Source organism: Typopeltis vanoorti, chromosome 4 (assembly GCF_054136105.1).
Source record: "Typopeltis vanoorti isolate ZY-2024b chromosome 4, IOZ_Tvanoo_1.0, whole genome shotgun sequence".
NCBI classification, from domain to species: Eukaryota; Metazoa; Arthropoda; class Arachnida; order Uropygi; family Thelyphonidae; genus Typopeltis; species Typopeltis vanoorti.
In genome coordinates, this window is record NC_143552.1 from 63195394 (window position 1) to 63219033 (window position 23640).

The 23640-nt window shown below is 37.2% G+C and overlaps 1 protein-coding gene across 1 annotated transcript in view; it reads left to right on the forward strand.

Moving 5' to 3' along the window:
* LOC150107366 (venom phosphodiesterase-like) overlaps positions 1-23640 on the forward strand; it is a 291454-nt gene that overhangs the window by 143743 nt on the left and 124071 nt on the right. The window contains exons 9-10 of the mRNA XM_090391228.1: positions 7449-7587; positions 19572-19680. Coding sequence (XP_090247354.1) covers positions 7449-7587; positions 19572-19680 — 248 coding nt within the window. The remainder of the gene's footprint in view (positions 1-7448; positions 7588-19571; positions 19681-23640) is intronic.

Consider the following 23640-nt stretch of genomic DNA (forward strand, 5'->3'; position numbering starts at 1 on the left):
TTGTGTGTACATTTAAATGAATTAAATGTTAAACTGCAAGGTGTTAACAAGACAATTATGTCATGTTTGATTTAATCAAAGCATTCGAAGCTAAATTACCAATTTTTAATCGTGACATCATTTCCAATACCTTCCGATATTTTCCAAATACAAAAAAAGTCTTTGCAGATCTAGAATTACATGAAAAAAACAGATCAAGTTAAATTGACAAGGGTTTTCTACAGTTATTCAGTCGATAATCAACGAATTTTCTTCAAGATTTATGCAGTTCAGGCAATTTGTAGAGACATCAAAATTTATTTTGCATCTGGACACAACATCAACAGAAACTCAATTTGGTGATTTTCAAGTGGCTGAATTTGGAAGATATTGAAATGCAACTAATCGATTTTCAATCTAGTTCTATATGGAAACAAAAGTTTGTCGATTTGAGAAATGACTTGGAAATAATGGAAAATGATCGATTATTGGGGCAATTAAAAAGAATGCAGAAGAGGAAATATTAAGAACTTGGAATGCCATTCCTGAAACCTTTTGTTGTTTAAAAAAACAAGCAATGGCTATATTATCAATTTTCTCCTCTACATATGCTTGTGAGTCATTATTTTTTGAAATGAATTTTATAAAAGACAGTTTAAGAAATAGAATGACTGATGAATCTAGTTCCGTGTATGTATTACTAAAAGTGACAAAATATGATATAAAGCATTTGGCATCTAATGTACAACAGCAAAAATCTCATTAATACATTGATATTGATAAATTAATAAATTGATAATAGGTTAATATTGATTTGTATACGACAATGTGTATGTCAAATTATGTGTTCGTTATTATGAAATTCTATATTAATTTTTAAACTTGTTCAATAAAATTCTGCAATTAATTTTGTATTAATTAATGTTAATTAATTAATTAGTGTTGTATTAGTTAGTTGCTGATGTGCCCGGCATGTCTGCAACTTGATTTGTAAATTTTTGGCACACGCTGGCACATCAGCAACTCGATTTGTAAACTTTTGGCATGCAGACATAAAAAGGTTCGCCACCACTGTGCTAGAACAAGGGGGGGCCATTCCAAAATTGTTAATGGTAGTGTTGAGTAATAGGGTTAGAAATGGCTTTTTTTTTCCTTTCTTTTGCATAGAGGCTGATTGAATCATGGGATGCTTTGAGAAAGATCAAGGTCTCATATGGAGACCTTGATCTTTGGTCAAGGTCTCTATATGAGACCTTGACCAAAAATTGTGCAACATTGAGCCACATTGTGCAATGTGGCTTCTGAATTTCAGGTCCTTGCATCACCACTCCCAGGTCTCTCATCTCCTCTACCGCCTTTAAAGTTTCCCCACGAAGTGTCTACTTTGCATCCCATCATTGCTTACTAAATTTCAAAACCGTACACTTTGCAACATTAAACTGACAGTTCCACTAACCTACCCATTCACACAATCTATTCAAGTCCTTCTGTAAGACCATAACATATGATTTACTCTACCCAATTTTGCATCATCTGCAAACAGTTGCATATAACCAGTTAAACCAATCCCAATATGATTAATATACTAACTGAATAATAATGGCCCCAGTACAGACTGCTTCAGCACAGCACAGTGACTTTTCCTCTTTTAGGATGCTGTACCACCACATACAACTTTCTGATATCTATCTGACAGCCAGTCACAGATCCAACTTAGTAGTCCATTATCCAATCCCATCGTTTCAGTTTATTTAACAGCTTGTCACGTGGCAATCTATCAAAAGCTTCAAAATCTAAATATACCACTGTATATGCATCTCCCTTGTCCAATACATTTGTCACTTTGTTATAATACATAAGTAAGTTGGTAAAACATGATTTCCCTTTAACAAACCCATGCTGTTATCAACCCATTTCTGTATCCTAGTTCTCACTAACCACAATTCCAGCTATACAAATTGGCCTATAATTTGTATTCACAGCATTATCACCATCTTTATGCAGTGGAACACTTTTACCTTCTTTCCACTTTCTTGGGACTTGTGTTTATGTAAGACTTATTTAGCAGGCATGCCAATGCTACTGCCAATTCCCTGGAACATTCCCTTAAGACCTGTGGTGATATGTCATCAAATCCTATTGCCTTATTGACATCAATGTATTTATTTCCTCATATACTTCCTGCTCACTCACAATTAAACTATCCTCTCCTATGTCCTCTGCACTTGAGTTTCTCATGATTTCACCCTGATGAGGATGAATCACTCTTATAAATTTTTCAATGAACACCTCAATTATGTCTTCTGCAGAAGTTACCATTCTGACATTTTCATCCAGATAGGCAAATAGGGTTTTTCTTGGCCTGATTTGCTAATTTCTGCTCATACTGTAATTTTGCCGTTCTTACCGAGTCACCTTTCTGGTCTGCTCTTTATACTCCTTGTGCAATTGATTGCTACCATTATTCATTTTTCATAATCACCAGCCTTGCAATTCCTCTTATATGCTTTCCTCACAGAAGTCTTCTTATGTCTAGCCACAATCGAGGTGATCACTTCGTGATCACCCACCAATTAGACAGAAGTGCAAAAACCTACTCACAATCACATCTCTGATTAAATGATCAGATCTAAACCTTTCAATCCATGTGTGCCATCCTTCACATATTGCCTTATGCCTAAGATAGTTCTCTCTCAAGAACTCAAGAAATTAATTTTCCCTATACTATACTGCCAGAATTAAAATCGCACATAATAATGACACTTCCTTTGTTTACTAAGTTGCTTATATATATATATATATATATATACACGGTGTTTTCAGAGATCTCCCGAAAGCTAAGTATAATTTTGAGTGAAAATTAGAATATAGGTTATAATCATAACGTAATATTGTCTAATTTTGGTAGCTTGTTGTGTCTGTGTGATTTTGGTGTGAATTCCATTATTTAATTTAGTATTTAACGATACGTTTCATAGATTTGAATATGGCGCCAATGCGACATAAGATAATGGCATCCAAAAATACGACAGCATTGTTCAAAAACTATAATGTGAGAGAGTTTGTCCAATGTGATGTATGTGGGATGTATGCATTCCCGAATGAGGCTGGAGTTGGATTGAAAGTGATAGTGGTGGGAGAATGTGCAGAAAGTGTAAACAAAGTGAGGAGTTGAAGTATGTGTCAGGTTGTGAGACAGTTATGGTTGAAGAAAGCCAGAATGTGAGTAAAAATAGTGGCTTGATAGGGAATTGCGATGTACAAGATGGCAGTGAGAGCGGTGATCAAAGAAAGAGTGAAAGCAACTATACAGAGAGAGAAAATGGTTTGAATGATAAAAAAAATGAGGAATTATTTGTAGGAAGTGAGATCGCTAGGTTGCGCACAGTGATACAAAATGCGCAGTGGTAATTAGAGCACCTGCAAAACTCTTTCCAGAGTGATTCGGCTAAAGTAAATAAACAGCGTAAGAGTGGGAGAGTTTCTGAAATGAAGGAAAGAGTGTTGTATGGTGACTCGTTATTAAGAGGAGCGATAGATGGGAGTGTAATTAAATCGTACTTACTGGATGCGAAATTTAAGGATGTAAGTGAGAGTATTAGAGTGCAAAAACAGAGGGTGAAAGAATTAATAGTTGTGGCAGGTACGAATGAATTGAAAGGTGATAAATTTTTTATGAGGGAGGACTTGAAAGTATTGTTAAAGGTAGTGAAAGAAAAGAGTGACAGAGTTAGAATGGTGAGTCTGTTGCCGTGGTATGACAGAGAGGAGTTTAGAAGGAGGGCCATAATCGCAAATGACATTATGCGCAGGTTATGCAGACGGTGTGGTGTGGAATTCATGGACGTGTGGAATGAGTTTGATGGGTGAAAGGACTTATACACGATGGATGGCCTGCATTTGAATGGACTGGTGTGCAGAGACAGGAAAAAGTGTTGCTGAATGAAGTGAAAATGGATGTGCAGAACTAGGGAAACTAGAACTACCAAGGAGGGGGGGGGGATATGCAGACATCAGTGAGACAGTTGAGTGTAAGAATGTATATAATGTACCCGAGCCAGCACTAAGGACAAAAAATGGGAATGGGACATTTAGAATAACGCATCAAGATAGGGGTGGGACAAAGGGATTACTGCAATTCATGTATACTAATGCCAGGAGTATTAGGAACAAGAAGGAAGAATTTTTGGCCTTGATTGGCTCTTCCTGGCCACAGGTTATTGGCATTAGTGAAACATGGCTGATGGAAGATGATATAGTTAGTGGGATAGAATGTGTAGGTTATAGTGTGTTTAGGAGAGACAGAGAGAATAAAATGGGGGGAGGGGTGTTATTGATGATAGCTGATGAACTGCAGCCAAGGAGAATTGACGTTGTATCGCAGGATAGTGAAAGGAGCTCATTTGAGGCTATTTGGTGTGAGATTGAGACTGGCAGAATAAAATATACAGTTGGGTGCTGCTATAGACCAGGTGATGGAATAGATGGTGGAGACAGTATGCATAAACAAATTGATGAAATGAGTGGAAGGAGGGTAATTATTATGGGGGATTTCAACTACAGTAACATTGATTGGAAGGAGGAGAGGACACGTGAGGAAGGAAATGGATTTTATTCAATTATTAAGGGATAACTATCTGAGACAGCATGTAATTGAAAATACTAGGGGTGTGAGAGTGCTTGACCTGGTAATAGTATCTCAGAATTTGATTGTAATGAATATGACCATGTTGCCACCTATTGGTGAGAGTGATAATAAGGTCTTGACCTGGGAGGTGGCTAAAGGTGTGGAATTTTCGATTAAGACAGGATATATGTGGAATTACTGTGCTGGCAAGTATGACAAGCTTAGGAGATTGCTTGAATCAGTGCTATGGCATGTACAACTGCAAGGGCTGGATGTCGATAGAGCATGGGAAGTGGTCAAGGAGCATTTACAGGAGGTTATGGCTGATTGTATACCTAGGGTCCGAATAGTAAAACAAGTAGTGGTTAAATGGATGAATAACACCATTAAGCTTGAGCTGCAAAAAAAGAAACAACTCTGGAGGGAATTTAAACAAAGGGGTGACCTGCAGGCACACGAACGGTATAAAGTGCAGGCCAGAAGGGTAACGAGTGTGGTAAAAAAAAAGCAAAAGCGGATTATGAAAGGAAACTAGCTATGCAAGCAAAAGAGAATCCCAAACAGTTCTTTCAATATGCTGCAAGCAAGAAAAAAAACTGTACATGGCAAAATAATTTTAAGGAATGACGATGGTAAGGAGGTCACTGAATCAGTTGATATAGTGGAGTTACTGAGCATGCACTTTGTAAAAGTATATCATCCAGGTGGTGACATTGAAAAAATGAAGGAACCATTAGTTTATACGGGAATTGTGATGAATGAAGTGAAGGTGAATAGTCTATTACAGAACCTTAATGTGAATACATCTGCGGGATTGGATGGTATACCAGCATGGGTTGCGTGAAGCGGCTAAGGAATTATCAGTACCCTGGACCATGTTGTTTAATCTGAGTCTCGGGACTGGTTTAGTCCCGAAGGTGTGGAAAGAGGAGAAAATAGTTTCACTGCATAAAGGAGGATCCAAGACTATGGTTGCAAATTACTGACCAATCAGCATATCAGGAGTCGTTGTCAAGGTCTTGGAGAAAGTAGTCAAGGGAAAAATACAGGAATGGATTGATGACAATGAGATACTGTACAGGGAACAGCATGGCTTTGTGAAGGGTAGATCATGCCTCAGTAACTTGCTCAAGTTTTATAACAAGGTGACGGCTGAACTGGATAAGGGTAATGGGTTTACAGTGATACTGCTGGATCTGGCAAAGGCGTTTAACAGGATACCACATGGAATTCTAATCCGTAAACTACAACATATGGGAATGGATATAGGTTTGGTGAGATGAATAGTTAGGTGGTTGATGTAGAGATATCAAAGAGTAGTTTATTCAGGAGTAGAATCCAAAAGACGGCCTGTGACTAGTGGTGTGCCGCAGGGTTCTGTTCTTGGACCACTGCTGTTTAATCTGTTCATTAATGATAAAGGGAAGGATCTAAGTGGAACAGTTCATTTGTTCGCTGATGATGCAAAGTTGGGTAGGGCAATAGTGAATGCAGAAGATGTCAAAATATTGCAGGATTACTTGGATAGATTGGAGTTCTGGGCTAAGGAGAATGGATGTCAATTTAATGTGACAAAATGTAAGGTTATGCATTTTGGGGTGAAAAGATTAGCAGCAGTATACCACATTGGTGGAACTGTACTCCAGGAGATTGATGAGGCCAGGGACTTGGGAGTGTTGATGGATACGGAGATGAAGTTCAGAGGGCACATTGCAAAAGTTGCTAAATCTGCTCATCAACTCACTTGGTTGTTGAAAAATACCTTGACGAGCAGAGACAAACAAGTTATTGTACCTCTGTACCGAGCCTTGATAAGACCTCATCTCGACTACTGTGCCGAGATTTGGTCACCTAGGTTCCTTCTTGATGGGGAGGAGGTTGAGAGGATCCAGAGGCGAGTGACTAAGATGATAGCAGGTCTATGGAATGAACCATATGAGAACAGGTTGAAGATTTGTGGGTTGCAGAAACTAGTTGATAGGTGGAAAAGGGGAGATATGATTGAGACATTCAAATTGCTAAAGGGTTTCTATAGGATTAATTCAGAGGATATTTTTGAGATCAGGACTGGTGGTGGGAGAACTAGGGGACAACTATGGAAGCTGGGCAAGAGTGTGGTTAGCAGGGGTGTTAGAGCTGGGTTCTTTACTTTTCAGGATGTGAAAAGGAAGTTTTTTATATGGTGAGTGAGTGGTAAAGAAATGGAATAAAGTTGAAAGTTTTTAACTCAATTGGTTAAAAAATACAATAAATCTGCCAGGAAATTATATTCTTGTTTAAATCTTTATTCAAGCATAAGCAAATAAAGTTTGCATATGAAATATTTCACAACTAAGCTCCATATACAGAGGTTACATTTCTAAGGTAATTTCTATGGTTCTAAGTAATTGATATGAAGTCATCAGCTTCTGTATACAAGTGATATAGTCATGAAGATACTTCACATGCAAACTTTGCTTGCCTATATTTCAATAAATGATTAAACTGTATAATTTCTTGACAAGTTTAATGTAATTTATAACCAAGTGACAAACCTTTCTACAGATATCTCTGATTCAGAGTAATTGTATATTGGAAATATATGACTTCTGCCTTAATTCAACCTTGGTATCTGTTCTACATCTCACAGTTTAGTGCCAACACTGAACTGTGAGATGTATCTGGACAATGCAATGCTTCCTACTTTGTATAATAAGTCAAATATCAGTGCTACAAATTTACTCTTTCACTACATTTTTATCAATGTAAAAAAAGAAGACTTGACTTGATAAATACAAGTTTAATTCAATTCTGAATTATCATTCAAAATTACATTTTCTGAGTAATTATTTTATTATTCTAGTAAAATACCATGGGATTGTAGAGTAGATACAATACTATCATGGCTGGATTTATCACCTGAAGAACGACCATCATTTCTTACCCTTTACTTCAATGAACCAGATCATACTGCTCATAAATATGGGCCAGATTCTAAAGAGGTTTGCAATTTTTTAATTGAGTTTTATTATTATTATGTTTTTAAAATTTGGATTATATTAATAATAATTAATATTAAGTAAAAAAAAGTAAAGCATTCAAAATAAAAGAATACAAAAATACAGGCAAATTGGCCAAGAGAACACACAATTTAGTTTATCTTTTAAAATAGAAATAGCTCTTTTTTGGGTGAATTAGAATGAATTTTTGGAAGGGATGGTGATAGCATTCACTATGGATGAACTTAAGGAAAATGTCTAGTGAAATGCCACTTTCTGGTTTCTTTCAGATTAGAACATCAAGAAAAGGTCATTTACCTGCACTCTCTAATTCTAATATGAGTGAAAATTTTTGTATTTAATGAATTAAAAGAATGAAAATAAAAAGTTGTTTAAATTAGGTACAGCATGTTTCCAAACTAAAAGATCTTATCAACATATGGAAATATGTTAACAAGATCTTTTAGCTTGAAAGCAGATTTTAGATCAGCAATAGCAAGAAACAGTTTTTCTAAAACAAATTAAACCATCAATTGGGATACAGCCACCATACCTTATATAGAGGACAACTTCCTTTCACGTCGAATCAAGGAATCTACTGCAATCATTCACTCACATGGATCACTCAACAGAAACCAGGGTCTTATCTTAAATGATATCTGGAAATCATTAATCATATCTCTCAGTGGACTAGAATTCTACCTCTCCAATAATTATCTCCAGATTATTCAAAGGGACAGTTGACATGCATCAATGAACATGAGAACACGGTGCATCACTGTGCCTAATTTTGATTGTTTATGATTTAACAGCTCAGGGTGAGCCTCAGCTATTGGGCGGGATCTGCAGATGGTGGATAGCAGAATGGCTTGCAGATATGTAAGCCAGCTGCAATGAGGGGAAACCCGAGCAGCCCCAAACCATGGTGGTAGTGCTAATAGGGCACTACCAAACACTGTAACATGGTCAGGTCATCATATAATGGTCACACCACATCGTTCGTCACGTGGGTTACCAAGGGAGGTGTTCGGGGTTTTAGGCAGAGGGACCTGTCCAAAAAATATGTTACAGTCTCCCTTAGACACCATCCCTCAGCACTCTGCTAGAGGAAAACTCCATCAATGGGACTGCTACCTGTTTGGGGAGGTGTTTATCGGCAGCGCAAAGAAATGGTTCTGCAAAAGGACAAAAATGGCAATGACAACCGCACCAGACTATGGCTTTAGGCAACTGAAACATCTTTCCTCTGACAGGGAAGGAAAAGGAACTGGTCTAGGAAGCCAAGCGCTACCAACTAGATTTAGTTGGGCTTTCCTCGACCAAGAGGAGAGGCTCTGGAACTGTCGACCTGGATGATGGGTGGAAGCTCTACTACTTTGGTGTGAGCCCGACAGTGTGTCTGCTCAGACAGGTGTGGGGATACTCACAAGCCCCCGGCTGTCAGACTGTGTTGTTAAGTGGATCCCTTTGGGGGGGGGGGACAGGTGTGTCTGTTGAGACTCCAGATGAAAAACCACAACTTGGCTGTGGTGCAAGCCTATGTATCTAATCTGGAGTCAGAATACTCTGCCTTCTTAGAGGAAGTGGATGCTGCTTTTGACAGGGTGACAGATATGGAATCAGTCTTGCTAATGGGTGATTCAATGCACATGTTGGAACAGATGACCAGACATGGAGGGGTGTGGTTCGGAGGAACGGAGACCCTGACTTTAACATGAATGGGTTGAAATTATTGGACTTCTGCTGTACAAACAGCTTGTCCATAATGAATACTTTCTTCCAGCACCGAGAAGTGCATAAGCATACCTGTTACAGGGATACACTTGGACAAAGGTCTCTGATTGACTTCTTTATAGTCTCAGTAGACCTATTTTCCTCAGTACTGGACGTTTGTGTGAGGAGGGGGGGGGGGAAGAACTGTCAACTGACCACCACCTTGTTGTCTGCACTCTATGGCTACAGAAACCGAATGCTACCATCAATGCTGGTAGAACTGATTTTGAGTGGATCCAATGAGATCCACTCAAAGCAGCTTGGCGTGGTGACAGGCAGTGAGAAAAGGACACCTTGGTGGACAAACAGGTCCAAAACGTTGTCCGGGCAAAAAAGGAGGCCTACCTAACATGGCTTAGGGTCAGGTCACCTGAGATGAATTTTCCAATACACTGAGGTGCGAAAAGCTGCTGCTGAGGCTGTAAAGACAGCAAAGAAAAGGGCTTGGGAATCCTTTGGAGAAAGATTCAATTTATCCGATGCAAATGCAAACAAGGTATTCTGGCAGACCATCTGCAACCGAGGGAAGAAATCATGCACAGCAAGGGCAATTAAGGCCTCTGATGGTGCACTTTTAACAATCGAGAAGGATATCCTCCACAGATGGAGGGAATACTTTGAGAGCCTTCTTAACCCAGGTGGCTCAGCAGCTGTGGACATCCAAGAGGTGCAGATGGGGTGATGACTAGTGTCACAGCAGAAGAGGCCCATTTAGTAATAAAATCACTAAAATCAAGCAGGGTTGCTGGTGATGATGAAATTCGGTCCGAAATGCTAAAAGCCTTAAATTGAGACGGTGTTCTCTGGCTGACTCGAGTGTGTCAGGCTGCTTGGATATCTGAATGAGCATCAAAGCATGGAAGACAGGCATAATAATACCTGTCTTCCCTCCTTTTCATAATATTTATGGACTGGATTGATAGGCACAGCCGAGGCAGTGAGTGTGTCAGAATTGGAAGATGTAGCATTGGACTTTTGCTTTTTGCAGATGACCTAGTTCTGCTTAGCTCTGCCACAGATGGCCTCCAGCAGACCCTGGATGTAGCTGTTTGTCTAGAAGCCAGGATGAAGATCAGTGTAGCCAAAACGGAAACATTTGTGGTCTCAAGACAACCATTCCAGTGCATTCTACATGTGAGTGGAGTCCCACTGCGGCAGGTGGGGAAGTTTAAATACCTTGGGTCCATATTCACAAGTGATGGAAAGTGGGACATACAGCTAGATACTTGAATTGGCTCGGCAAGCACAATATTGTGGGAGCTGGCCGTTCGGTAGTAATGAAGCAGGAGTTAAGCCAGAAGGCAAAGCTGGCTGTCTTCAATACAGTCTATGTCCCCATCCTCACCTATGATCGTGAAAGCTGGGTAATGACCAAAAGAATGTGGACACGAATCCAAGTGGCTGAAATGAGGGTCCTTCGCGGGGATGACAGGACTCGATAGCCAGAAGCTCTGCAATCTGGGGGAACCCTCAATACTCAACCACTGCTTCTCCATGTTGAGAGATCACAGTTATGATGGTATGGGCACCTGGTCAGAATGCCACAAGAGAGGCTCCCCCAGCAGGCCCTCTTTGCCAAGCCAGAGGGTGGGAGGCCATGTGGCAGGCCAAGGACTCACTGGATAGATTATATCCGAAACCTTGGGTGGACATGTCTGGGAGTCTCACCAGAACACCTGAGCTTGGTGGCAGAGGATCGTGACCACTGGAAGTCCCTCTTGCAGCTGCTGCTCCCGCAACCCAATTAGGAAAGGTGGGCCTTGAAGATGGATAGATGGATGGATGATTTAACAGTTTGAGTTATATTTTGATTTCTTAATCCTTTCTTAATTGACCACATTGTTACATGATGATAATGAGTAATAAATAAGCAATTTTCTTATATATATATATATATATATATATATATTTCTGGATTTCCAGAGGTGTCTGACAGGTTATCACATCATGAATTGGGTTCAGATAATCTTTTTAATATGAATCCCCTTCCATAAAAGGCTGATAGCTTATAGCACATTAGTATCATGGATAGGCTAAGGTTTACATAATCCAGAAATCCTGTTCTAATGACCAAATATATAACTTTATCAAGCCACTTCAGGTCCTAATAAGTAGTGCGGTGGGTGGTCCTATACAAACCTAAATAAATTAATTTAGTTAGCATAATCTAGTTAGCAGCTCAAGATATCTTTATTACATGACTTGACACTAGGCCATGTTAAACTGATAATTATTATTATTATTATTATTATTATTATTAAACAAGACCTCATGGAGTCAAAGACTCATCTAGGAGGTCCTTTTATCTCACACACATCTCATCATACCGGGTCTTAAACACATTCAAACTCCTTGCAGACACCACACTCTCAAGCAAGGCATTCCAATCATTCACAACTCTGCACGAAAAAAAACCTGCCTCTCACTCCCCTACTCACACCCTCTTTATACAGTTTCCAGGCATGACCTCTGGTTCTCCCCTGATCTCCCACTATTCTCTGTAGAACTTCTCCACCATTGATCCTATAACAACCCCTTACCAACTTGTAGGTCTCTATCATATCTCCCCTCTTCCTTCTCTCCACTAGACTCTGCAAATTACATCTTTTCAATCTTTCCTCATACTCGACATTCCAGAGGTCAGAAACTACCTTAGTCAGTCGCCTTTGGACCCTTTCCAACATCTCTTCATCCTTCTGAAAACCAGGTGACCAAATCTGGGCACAATAGTCCATGTGTGGCCTAATCAAAGCCTTATACAATGGATAACCGTTCATTTGTAGTCTATTTAAGTCATCTTGAAAAATTTCTATATCATTTTCCTGTTTGTTGCTCTTTCTATCTTTGCTTCACTGAAAAACAGTTGTCCTGTATCAGTGAAAAAAAAAAGAGAAAAAAAAACGGTAGAGGATAGTGATGGGAGATTTTAATGCTAAAATAGGACAGTTCACAGCAGACAAAAAAGATGTGATGGGAAAATTTGGATACGGAGAGCTTAACGACAGAGGAGAACAATTACTCCACTTCTGTAAAGTAAACGATCTAATGATTACAAACACATTGTTCTATCAACGCCCTAATAATAAATATACATGGACATCACCAGATGGTAATATAAAGAACTGCATAGACTATATCATCATAAACAAACAATGGAAAATATCAGTAAATAATGTACGAACATTAAGAAGTTTTGATTTTGACACTGACCGAAATATTAACTGCCAAAGTGAAGATAAAATTCAACAGGAAAAATAATATCAGAAAAGAAGAAAACATCAACCTATCAAAACTAAAAGATAGCTCAAGCAGAAGTCGATTTTTAGAACAGATGTGCTTGAAATTAAAACCCTCCATCTTCCAGAACAGCGGAAAATACTGGGAAGAAGGAAAAGAAACAGTGTTATCAATTGCAAAAGACACTCTAGGTTCCAAGCCCAAAATAAACAAACAGTGGATAACCCAAGAAATCATAGCTACCATAGAAGAGAAAAGAGAGGCCAAGATACTTGTAAACCAACAAAACAATGAAGAGAATAGAGAAAAATACAGAGCACTAAAAAATATAAAGTTGATAACCTATGCAAAAAAGCCAAAGAAAAATGGTTAGAAGAAAAAGCTAAGAAATGCCAAGAAGCATACCAACAAAACAACCTAAAAGTCTTCCATGTACTGTAAGAGAAATTACAAAGGAATTCTCAGCAAAAGCAGTAACAATGATAAACAACAAGATGACTGAAACCGGGAATATTGAATATATAAGAAAAATCTGGTCAAACCATTTTAAGACTATCTTCCACCAAGTAAACAAAACTACAATGCCAACAATAGAAGAAAATAATGATCACCCAAAAATTTTACAAGAAGAAATTAGATACACAATAAAACAGATGAAAAACAATAAAGCACCAGGCATTGATACTATCCCTACTGAACTGTGGTCATATGGAGGCAGCATATCAATAGAATATTTAACAACCCTATTCAATAAAATACTACAAACAAGAGAGATCCCAGTTGACTGGAGAACTGGAAAGATCATTCCAATATACAAGAAAGGAGACAAAAGAGACTACAGAAATTACAGACCGATCAATTTACTCCCTCACGCCTATAAAATATTCATAAGAATTATAGAAAATAGATTAAAAAACACCTATGAAGAAATGATAGGCATAGAACAAGCTGGTTTCCGAGGAAACTATTCAACAATAGACCAAATTTTCACATTGCACCAACTAGCAGAGCTCAGCTGGGAAGACCATAAAGAACTATATTGTTGTTTTGTGGACTTTAAACAAGCTTTCGATAACATCAACAGAGAAATCCTTCTTAAAATTCTACTAGAAAAAGCAATAGACAAATATATAATACAGTTTCTCATAAAATATTACTCTAAGACAAATGCAATAATTAAAAAGGACACACTCACAACAGAACCCATAGAGATCCAAAAAGGAGTAATGCAAGGATGCCCATTATCCCCATCCTATTCAACATATATCTAGAAGAAGTTGTAAAGAAAGCAATAGACAATGAGCCTGGAATCAATGTCAATGGTTTAAACATAAATAATATCAAATATGTAGATGATCTCGTCCTTCTTGCAAGAATCCCCAAATGAACTACAAAAGTTGATCAACAAGCTAAACGAAACCTGTAAAACATATGGCATGACAATAAATATACAAAAGACAAAAGTGATGAAAATAGGGAGGAACAGAACCCATCTCAGCCACCCTAAACGGAGAACAAATTGAACAAGTAGACAACTTCATATGCCTTGGATCAAAACTAACAGAAACAATAGATGAACTCAAAACAATCAAACACAGAATAGTGATAGGATGGACCACCATGGGAAAATTACAGAAAATCTGGAAAACAAACAAGATATCTAAGCAAGCCATAATCAAATTATATGAAGCTATAATTATACCAACAGTCATCTATGGAGAAGAAGCGTGGACAGTTAAAAAAAAAGAGAGGAGAAAAAGCTGCTGGCATTTGAAATGAAATGCTTAAGAAAAATAAATAGAACAAGTTAGATAGAAAAGAAAACAAACATCACAGTCAGACAAGAACTATTGTATAAAAAGACAATAATAGAAAAAATTAGAAAACAACAACTGAGATGGTTTGGACACACTGTACGCATGGATGCAGACAGAATTCCTAACGTCCTAATCAATACTTTTCCAACTGAAAAAAGAAGACCCGGAAGACCAAGAATTACCTGGATGAAATTAATAAAGAACATCTCGGGATGCAGAACATATAAGGAACTTTTTCGAACAGCAAGGAATAGAGAAGACTGGAAGATCCTGCTCAAGAGAAGACTCAACCCATCTTAGACGGAAGAGAAGAAGAAGAAAAAGAGGAAAGACATCTTGGTCTATAATTTATTACTTTGTCTTAGAGCCTCTTTTAAGCAAATATTTTTCCCTATTTCCACTCCCTTGTTACTTTCTTCAGAACTGAGACTTAAACAGCCTGGTCATAGGAGTTCCCAATTCCTTGCATATTCCACAACAACATAAGCACCTCTAATTCATTCACCCTCTATTCTCATATCAGATCATTTTGCAAGATTGCACCTGGATGGTACACTCTTGAAAAATGATCATTCAGTAACTCAACTATTTTGTTTTCTTCTGTTACCTCTCTACCATTAGCACTCATTAAAGTTATCCTTTAGCAATCATTGTTCCTTTTACTCACTACATAGCAAAAGAACTCTCATAATTAGCTTTTTGCCTTCCTTACCATACTGGTTACCTTTCTAGTAGCCTGTGCTCTATACTTTCATGAACTAGGAGAAATAATAGCTTCCTGCTTCTTCCTCATTTATTGTTTGTTGTGACTGCGTGTACGTCTTGTTCTTTAGTTTCTTGAAAATGGCAACGTGACGTTGCTGAAATATTGAAGTAGATTAAAATTTATTTTAATGTATATCCTAGTGACATTGTAATTTCCTTAAATTACTTAGTAAGAAAATGCATAACCAACATCTAAGCCTTTCCACAAGAATTTCATGAACTTGCTGATCAGCTTTCTTTTCATATATCCTCAGTCTCTTTCTGCGGCATCTTATCTGCTGATGCTACTCATTCATCCAACTCCTACCTGTTTTATTTTTATAGATACTTATATGACTTAGCTATGTAGAAAAAAATATAGAATTTTATTTAAAAACTCAGATATATTTCATCCAATGTAAAATGGACATCATTAGGGAGAAAGACTGATAATTACATTCAAAACATCTATTATAAGAACGAGTCATATTGAATGTCTTACTAGCTCGTCTCTCAGTCACAGCTGAGTTGACAGAATTACACTGTTAAAGTTCAAAGAAACCATTGTAAAAGTTTTTGCAGATTAAATAACCTAAAAAAAATATATATATATATATATAAACAGTTAATAGTATTCACCTCTCAAAACTTGGAGATTGCCATACAGTCAGATCTTTTAAGGTTTGGACAATTTCATAGCATTTTGCATGTCTCAAGGAAAAGACAAAAAAAAAAAAAAAAAAAGAACTTTGTCAGATTCCAAAGAACTCTCCTAGTGTCAATAGCATGAGATGCAAGGCCAGATTTCTCAGATTCCAAAAATACAATACAATCTTGATGTTCTTGGATTCTAATAAAAGCAGAGTGCCCAGTCTCTCAAAGTAGCAAAGATGACACAAGCAGGGTACTTGATAGACACCTGATAAGGAAAGACGAGTGGTAATGTATCCTTTGTAGATGATAAAAAAAAGACAGTTTCTGAGCTGGTTTGAAGGAAGCATACAGATTGAATTTGCAAAGAATCTGTACTATTTATTCAGAAATTCCTTTAATTGTAGTCTGGTCAACAAATGATAATTATCAATAATTTTTTGATTGGTATTTTCACTGTATCCATTAGACATCAGATTGCTTTTAATTTTATTTAATTCATCTTACATAAGGGAGTCAGAAGATCAGATTGAATGAGCTCTTTGTACAAGACTTTTGATAATACCTGTCCACTATGATGAATGATGGTATGAGGACGAGCGAATTATATCTGCCAATAAAAGTTGGTTTTTGATATATATAAAAAAGAAATCAATGATTTATAGGAATTCGAATTACTAAGGTATCCAAAAAGGGTAGACAGTTATTGGATTTAAGTTCAACAGAAAATTTGATAGGTAGTACAAAGAGTTTTTTTTTTTTCAAGTACTGAAGTAATCCTGACTCTAAGTGGGACCAGACTGCAAAGACATTATAAACAAAATGAAGCCATATGCGAGGGCTGGGGAAAAGTAATGTGAAATGATTGTTTTTTTAGATGTATCATAAAATTATCAGCTACAGCTGGCAAGATAAGACTTCCCATTGCTGTTCCTTCAACTTGTTCCACCATGTAAAATATTTTGCATTGATGGCGAATTTAAATAAGCTGACAATGTCTTCTGGAAAATCAGACTGCAAAAACTGAAGGGTTCTTTGCAGTGGTATGTTGGTGAATAGGGAGACTACATCAAACAAAACCATAATTTCATTATTAGACAGACATAGATCTGTAATTTTCTTTCAATTCATGACTATTTTTAGTATAAGAATTAGTGTGACCAATGAGATTCAAGATGCCAATAAAGATTTTTTGCAAGGTGATATGTAGAAAAGCCATACAGTCCACTATTGGGCATAATAGATAGCCATCTTTGTGGACTTTAAGGAGACCATAGAGACAAAGCTTGCAGGGATGATGAATTCATAACTTCTCAACAGTAGCAGCATCTTACCAAGTTCACTGTTGAATGTGAATGCATCAACTGTCTACCCTTTTCAGATGCCTTAAGAATTTGAATTTCTACAGATCATGGTGAATTTTCAGTTTATTGAAAAATCAACTTTTACTAGCCGATTCATTTGCTCATCCTTACACCATCATTCATTGTAGACTATAGGTATTATCAAAAGTCTTGCACATAGAACTCCTAAAATCTGCTCTTCTGATTTCCTTTTGTAAGATGAATTCAATAAAATTAAAAGTAATCTGATGTCTAATGGATACAATGAAACTAAAGTTCAGAAAATTATTGATAATTATCATCCGTTGAACTAATTGTAATTCAATGTGAAAAGAATTTCGATACCCTGTCTTAAAGTAACCTTCGAACAAATAGCATGGATTCTTCGCAAATTCATTCTATACCCTTCCTTCAAACTAACTCAGAAACTGTCTTTTTTCTTACCATCTACAAAGAATACATTAACCTCATCTCCTTACTAAGTGTCCATCAAATACCCTGCATGTCATCTTTGCTACTTTGGACAGACTGGCTGCTCTGCTTTGATTAGAATTCAAGAACATCAAGACTGTATTTCATTTTTGGAATCTGAAAAGTCTGGCCTTGATTCTCATTCTATTGACACTAGACAGAGAGTTCTCTGAACCAAAGATTCTTCATTCCATCAGGTTCAAATTTGATCATCATTTTTTTCTTGAAACATGTAAAATGGCACGAAATTGCCCAAACCTTAACAGATCCCACTGTATGGTGGCAATTTCCATGTTTTGGGAAGTGATTACTATTAACTATTAAAAAAAAATTTTTTTTTAGGTTATTTAATCTGCAAAAACTTTTAAAATTGTTCCTTTGAACTCTAATAGTGTAATCCTATCAACTCAACTGCAACTGAGGCACGAGCTAGTAAGCACATCCAACGTGACTCGTTCTTATAATAGATGTAGTTATCAGTCCTTCTCCCTGATGATGTCCATTTTACATTGGATAAAATATATCTGAGTTTCCATATAAAATTTTATATTTTTATTAGATGTGTAGGTATCTATAAATATGCCTAGTTTCCATATGCTTCCTTAAAGCAATCCTACCTGTTTTATCCTGACACTGCTAACATCTTTTCTCTTCATATTCTTATGTCTCTGCACTGCTACAAGAAGGTTTCTTAGTTTCTCATAACTGCCTGTGTTCTATTTCCATATATAGTGATTTGGGAGATTGCAGTTATGAAACATTCCAAATTCAAAGAACAAAGTTCTCCTCTTCTTCATTCAGCCCTTCTACTGCTGCCCCCTGGAACAGCTGCCATCTTATGTGTTTCTCAAGGAATACAATCTACAGCTCTTCAAGGTAAAAGTAAACAAGTTCCTTCTTGCCCATCCACAGTATTAGTGTACTATAGGTTGACCAACCTCTTGTAGATGGGTTCTCCATAAAGAAAAAAATCCTCGATCTTTGTGTCAGTGAAAAACAGTTTCATGAAATTCTCTTGAAGCACTCCTTTTATCATGGAGCCTCCATACAGAACTCTCTTCTGATCCTCTCTCTCTTTTTCTGTTCTTTCATATACTCTGCTTTCTCTTCCCTCACATCTGTACATTTTTCTAAGCATTCTATTTCATGTTTTGTCCTATGAATGACTCCACACATGAGTGTGCTATCTCTCTCTCTCTTTCATTACATTTGGTCATTCTCCTCATCATCTACTGTTTAATTCATGCTATACCATGCCTACTGTTACTCGCTTCTTCCACTTGACTATCAATAATAACTTTACTGACATTTTCACTTACGTTTTTGTGCTTTCTGTCATTCATGGTAGGTTTCTGCTGGCTCAGCAAAATGGTGGAATCTTACTTGGCGATGTGTGGTGCTGTTGCTCAGCATGTTGGCCTTGTGGAGCCAAGACCAAGCCCAGTTCCAATCTAAACAGTCATTTTAGTTTGGATTAGGTTCATCCTAGTCGATTTTGTTAAGTACTCCTCACCATCCTTCCCCCCCCCCCCCACCCAACAGCTTAGTTTCCATTTGACTCTAATGTTAGATAGGGCTGTGCTTCTCTTGAATTACTAATAATGTAGTGTTGTTCATTTTCATCCTATGAATCTATGCTTAACTGTTAATTTTTTAAACTAATTACCTCTTATGTTATACCCTAAGGATGACTTAGATATATAGGGAAAAAAATTGTAATATGTTCATCAAATTTATCCAGCTTATTATCAAGTCTCATATATACTACATGTAACATGATTCATCATTTAATAATTTAAGTATTTTTGGTACTGCCACTGTGTCATATAACTTTGATCAGCTAGTAACTTTACTGAGAATTTTTATTGAAACTTCTTGATTCATTATATATCATGTAACTATCATTAGAATGTTTACTGTGTATAATTTCTCATGTGTTAAAATCATGTAGGTTACAAAGATCTTAAGGAGACTTGATATAGCAATTAATCGTTTAATTAGAGGCCTACAAGTTCGAAACCTTCTTGGCTGTGTGAACATCATTATTATCTCTGATCATGGTAAGTGATAGTCAGTATAGTTTAGAAGGAAACTGAATTTTCATGCTTTGCAGAAAAGAACTGATATAAATTGAGAGAGGTTGAGAAGCAGGTAGCTGAAGGATAGGAAGAGGATGGATACAAAGGTTGAGGAAATGAAAATAGCAGTGCAAAACAATGGGGATGATGAGAATATGAATAGAATTGTGTTAATGACTCAGCCTCTTTATTTTTGATGCTTGTATACTAATGTATGGAGTATCAAAAATAAAGGGGCTGAGTTTGTAGCATTGATTGAATCAGTATGTCCTAAGATAACTGGCATAAGTGAAACTTGATTGACTGAGGATGATATACTGTCAGGACTTGAAAAGGCAGGAAAAAGAATTTTTTGAAAGGATAGGAGGATGAAGAGAGGAGAGGGAGTATTGTTAATGATAGTAGAGGAATTGTGTCCTTCAAGAGTTGAAGTGAAAATAGTAGTATATGTGAAGATTTTTGAAGCTGTTTGGTGTGAAGTTGAGATCAGTAGAATAGTATATCTAATAGGATGCTGTTATAGGCAGGGGAATGTGGAGAGTATTGATTGTGAAATGTTTACACAAATTAGATGGGCAAGTAAAAGGAAGATGATCCTCATGGGAGATTTTAATTATAGGAATGTGGATTGGAAAGAAGAGATATTATATAATAACAAGGAGAGCGAATTTGTTGAGTTTCTGTGGGATAACTATTTCTAAAGCAGCATGTGATGAAAGCAACATGAGGTTTATTGATGTTAGATTTAGTGATATCCTCACTGGATGTGGCTGTGAATAAGACACATGAGGTATTGGTTTGGAAGATAGTCAAATAGGAAAGCATTTTTGAAAATTATGGAGACAACTACCATGTTTGAATAAAAACTTTAGTTTAATATAACTAAAATCTACATTCAACGTTTCAACCTTTATGTCAAGGTCATTTTCTGGAGCATACAACTATACACAGAAAACAAGCTACACTACAATCAAACTGGTTTGTTAAAGTTACTGACCAACCGCTACAACAATTGTTGACCTAACCTCTGGTGAAAAAAAAAAAAATTATACATCAACGCTAGAGTCCTATTATTAGTGTTATCTGTTGGTTGTAGAAATACATTGGGCACAACAACAACAAGTCTATGTATCTATCTATATACATATATTAACATCACGATTATACATGTACATTCCAGCTAGTTGGTATGGAATGGTTTCTAATACTAGCTGAAGATTGGCTAGAGTCCTGACTTATGTTGGATCTTATATATTAGATAGGCTGAATGTGTGCCATCCAGATCCTTGGAATTTTCATGCCATCTTTGTTGTTGATATTTGGATGGTTTATCAGGATTTTGCAAGCTTCCTTAAATTTCCTTTCATACCAGGTTTTTGTGTGATGTAAAGAGCGGGTGCTTTTCCAGTTGATTTGGTGTAAGGTGTTGAGCACGTGATCTGAGAGGCCTGCTTCACCATAATGGTTATATTTAATGTGTCTAATGTGTTCTTTCTTGCGTATAGGGATTGTCCTGTTTCACCAATGTACAGTAAGTTACAGTTGCAGCGGATGCAATAGACTCCAGGATGTGCCAATGGGAGGAGAGGATCCTTAGAGGAGTTGAATATGGTTTTAAGTTTAGTGGGTGGTTTAAAGGTGGCATTGAGGTTATAATGTTGTAGGACTCTGTTGATTTTTTCTGATAACCCTTTAATGTATGGGATGGCTATGGTTTTACTGTAATCTAGATTCGTTTTTGTTGTTGTTGTTTTATGGAGTATTTTATTAATAGTATTTTTGTTATAGCCATTATTTATGAATATGTTGCTAATAATTTTTAGTTCTCGTTGTAGGGCTTGCTAGTTAGAGCAAATTGTTGTAGCTCTGTTTTTAAGAGTGTTAATGACTCCATATTTTTGTGATGGGTGGTGGTATGAATTAGCATGTATGTACTCTCCAGTGTGTGTCGGTTTTCGGTAGACCATGAAGGATAGACTGCCTGAAGGAAGACATGCGACCAGTGTGTCTAGGAACAGGAGCGAGTTTTGATTTTCGATTTCGATGGTAAATTGAATGTGTTCGTGTTGTTTGTTGAGGTAGCTAAGGAATGTGTTTAGCATTTGTCGCCCATGCTGCCAGATCGCAAACACGTTGTCAACATATCTAAGCCAGACTCTCGGTCTTAGCGTGGCGGAATCAAGAGCCATTTGCTTAAAGGTTTCCATGTAGAAGTTAGCGATTGGGGGGAATAGTGGTGAGCCCATGGCTGTACCTTCTTTTTGTAGGTAAAATTTGTTTTGCCACATGAAGTATCCAGACTGTAGTACGTGGGCAAAGAGGGCCGTAATGTCGGGTGGAAATTTGTTCTGTAGTAGGAGAATTGTGCCATTGATGGGGGGGCATTAGTGAAAAGGGCAGAAACGTCGAAACTGACTAATAAGTCATCTTTATCAAGTGTTATGTTTTTAATTTTGTTTATAAAGTGTTGTGTGTTCTTTATGTAGGAGGAGGAATGACCTACCAACTCCTTGAGCGTTGATGCTAATTTCTTGGCTAAGTAGTAAGGGCTGTCTATTCCTTCCACAATTGGTTGAAGGGGCACATTTTGTTTGTGTATTTTCGGGACCCCATATATTCTGGGGGGACGGGCGTAGTGGGGTTTGAGTTTTTTAACCGTGTCCGGTGGCCAAGAAGTGACAGACTTGAGTAGTTTCTCTGTTTTATCCTTTATCCTGTTTATTGGGTTATAATTTACCAGCTTATGTGTGTTATTATTGGCTACTAGTTGATCATCTTAAGTATGTATGTTGACCTGTCAAGGATGACAGTGGCATTGCCTTTATCCGATTTCATTATTATTATGTCTTGGTTGGCTTTTAATGACTTAATTGCTGTTAGTTCTGTTTTTGTGAGATTGTTCTGTATGGTTTACTTAATATTCAGGACATTACTAGTTTCTAATCATATTTTATCGGCTATATTGTTAGGTAGGGACCTGATGCCTCTTTGTATGTGGTAGATAAAATCCAATTTGTTTACCTTTTTAGATGCTATTGCATAGTTAAGTCCTTTATTCAGCGTAAGTTCGCCGCTGTTCAGGGTGTGGCTTGATAGGTTGATCATATGGTTTTTGCTTGCCGGTGGTTGGTCGATCCTTGTCTCCCTTGTCGATCCTTGTCTCCATTGGGGAGGAGGTATCCTGATTGGAATGGATTCCTGTGATTGGCTGCCATATTTCGCTGTTGTTTCAAACTGTGGAATTTGGTCTTGAGTTTTTCTTTATTCTTTTCCAGGGTATATTTGGCCGAATTGTCAGTAATTCTTTCAAGTACTTGTAGAATGTCTGGATTAATATAGTTCGATAGTTCAGATTGCAATTTTGAAACCAGATTTTGAGTTATTGCTAGGTTTTGGCAGGCTGTTTGGATCTGTTCTCTGAGCATTGCTTTTTCTGTGCGGTCATAAATAGGGAGTGCTTTAGTAGACGTAAATTTCTTTTTTAGCCTGATGCAGATAGGAATAAGGTTATTGTCTCTGCATCTCTTTAAAAAGGCCAGCCGATTGATCAAGAGAGAAATATGTATCTTTAACTTACCATACTGATTGCAGCACTTGTGGGTATAATTTCCATGGATGATCTGAATCCTTTCTTTTAAGCTTACACGGTGATCTGAATGCATTTTTGAAAATTATGGAGACAACTACCATGTTTGAATAAAACCTTTGGTTTAATATAACTAAAATCTACATTTGGCGTTTCGACCTTTATGTCAAGGTCATCTTCTGGAGCATACAAATATACACAGAAAACAAGCTACACTACAATCAAACTGGTTTGTTAAAGTTGCTGACTAACTGCTACAACAATTGTTGTAGCAGTTGGTCAGATGATCAGCATAAGGTGAGTGATTATGAGAAACTCCATAGTGAACTAGTATCAATACATTGGTTGATGAATTG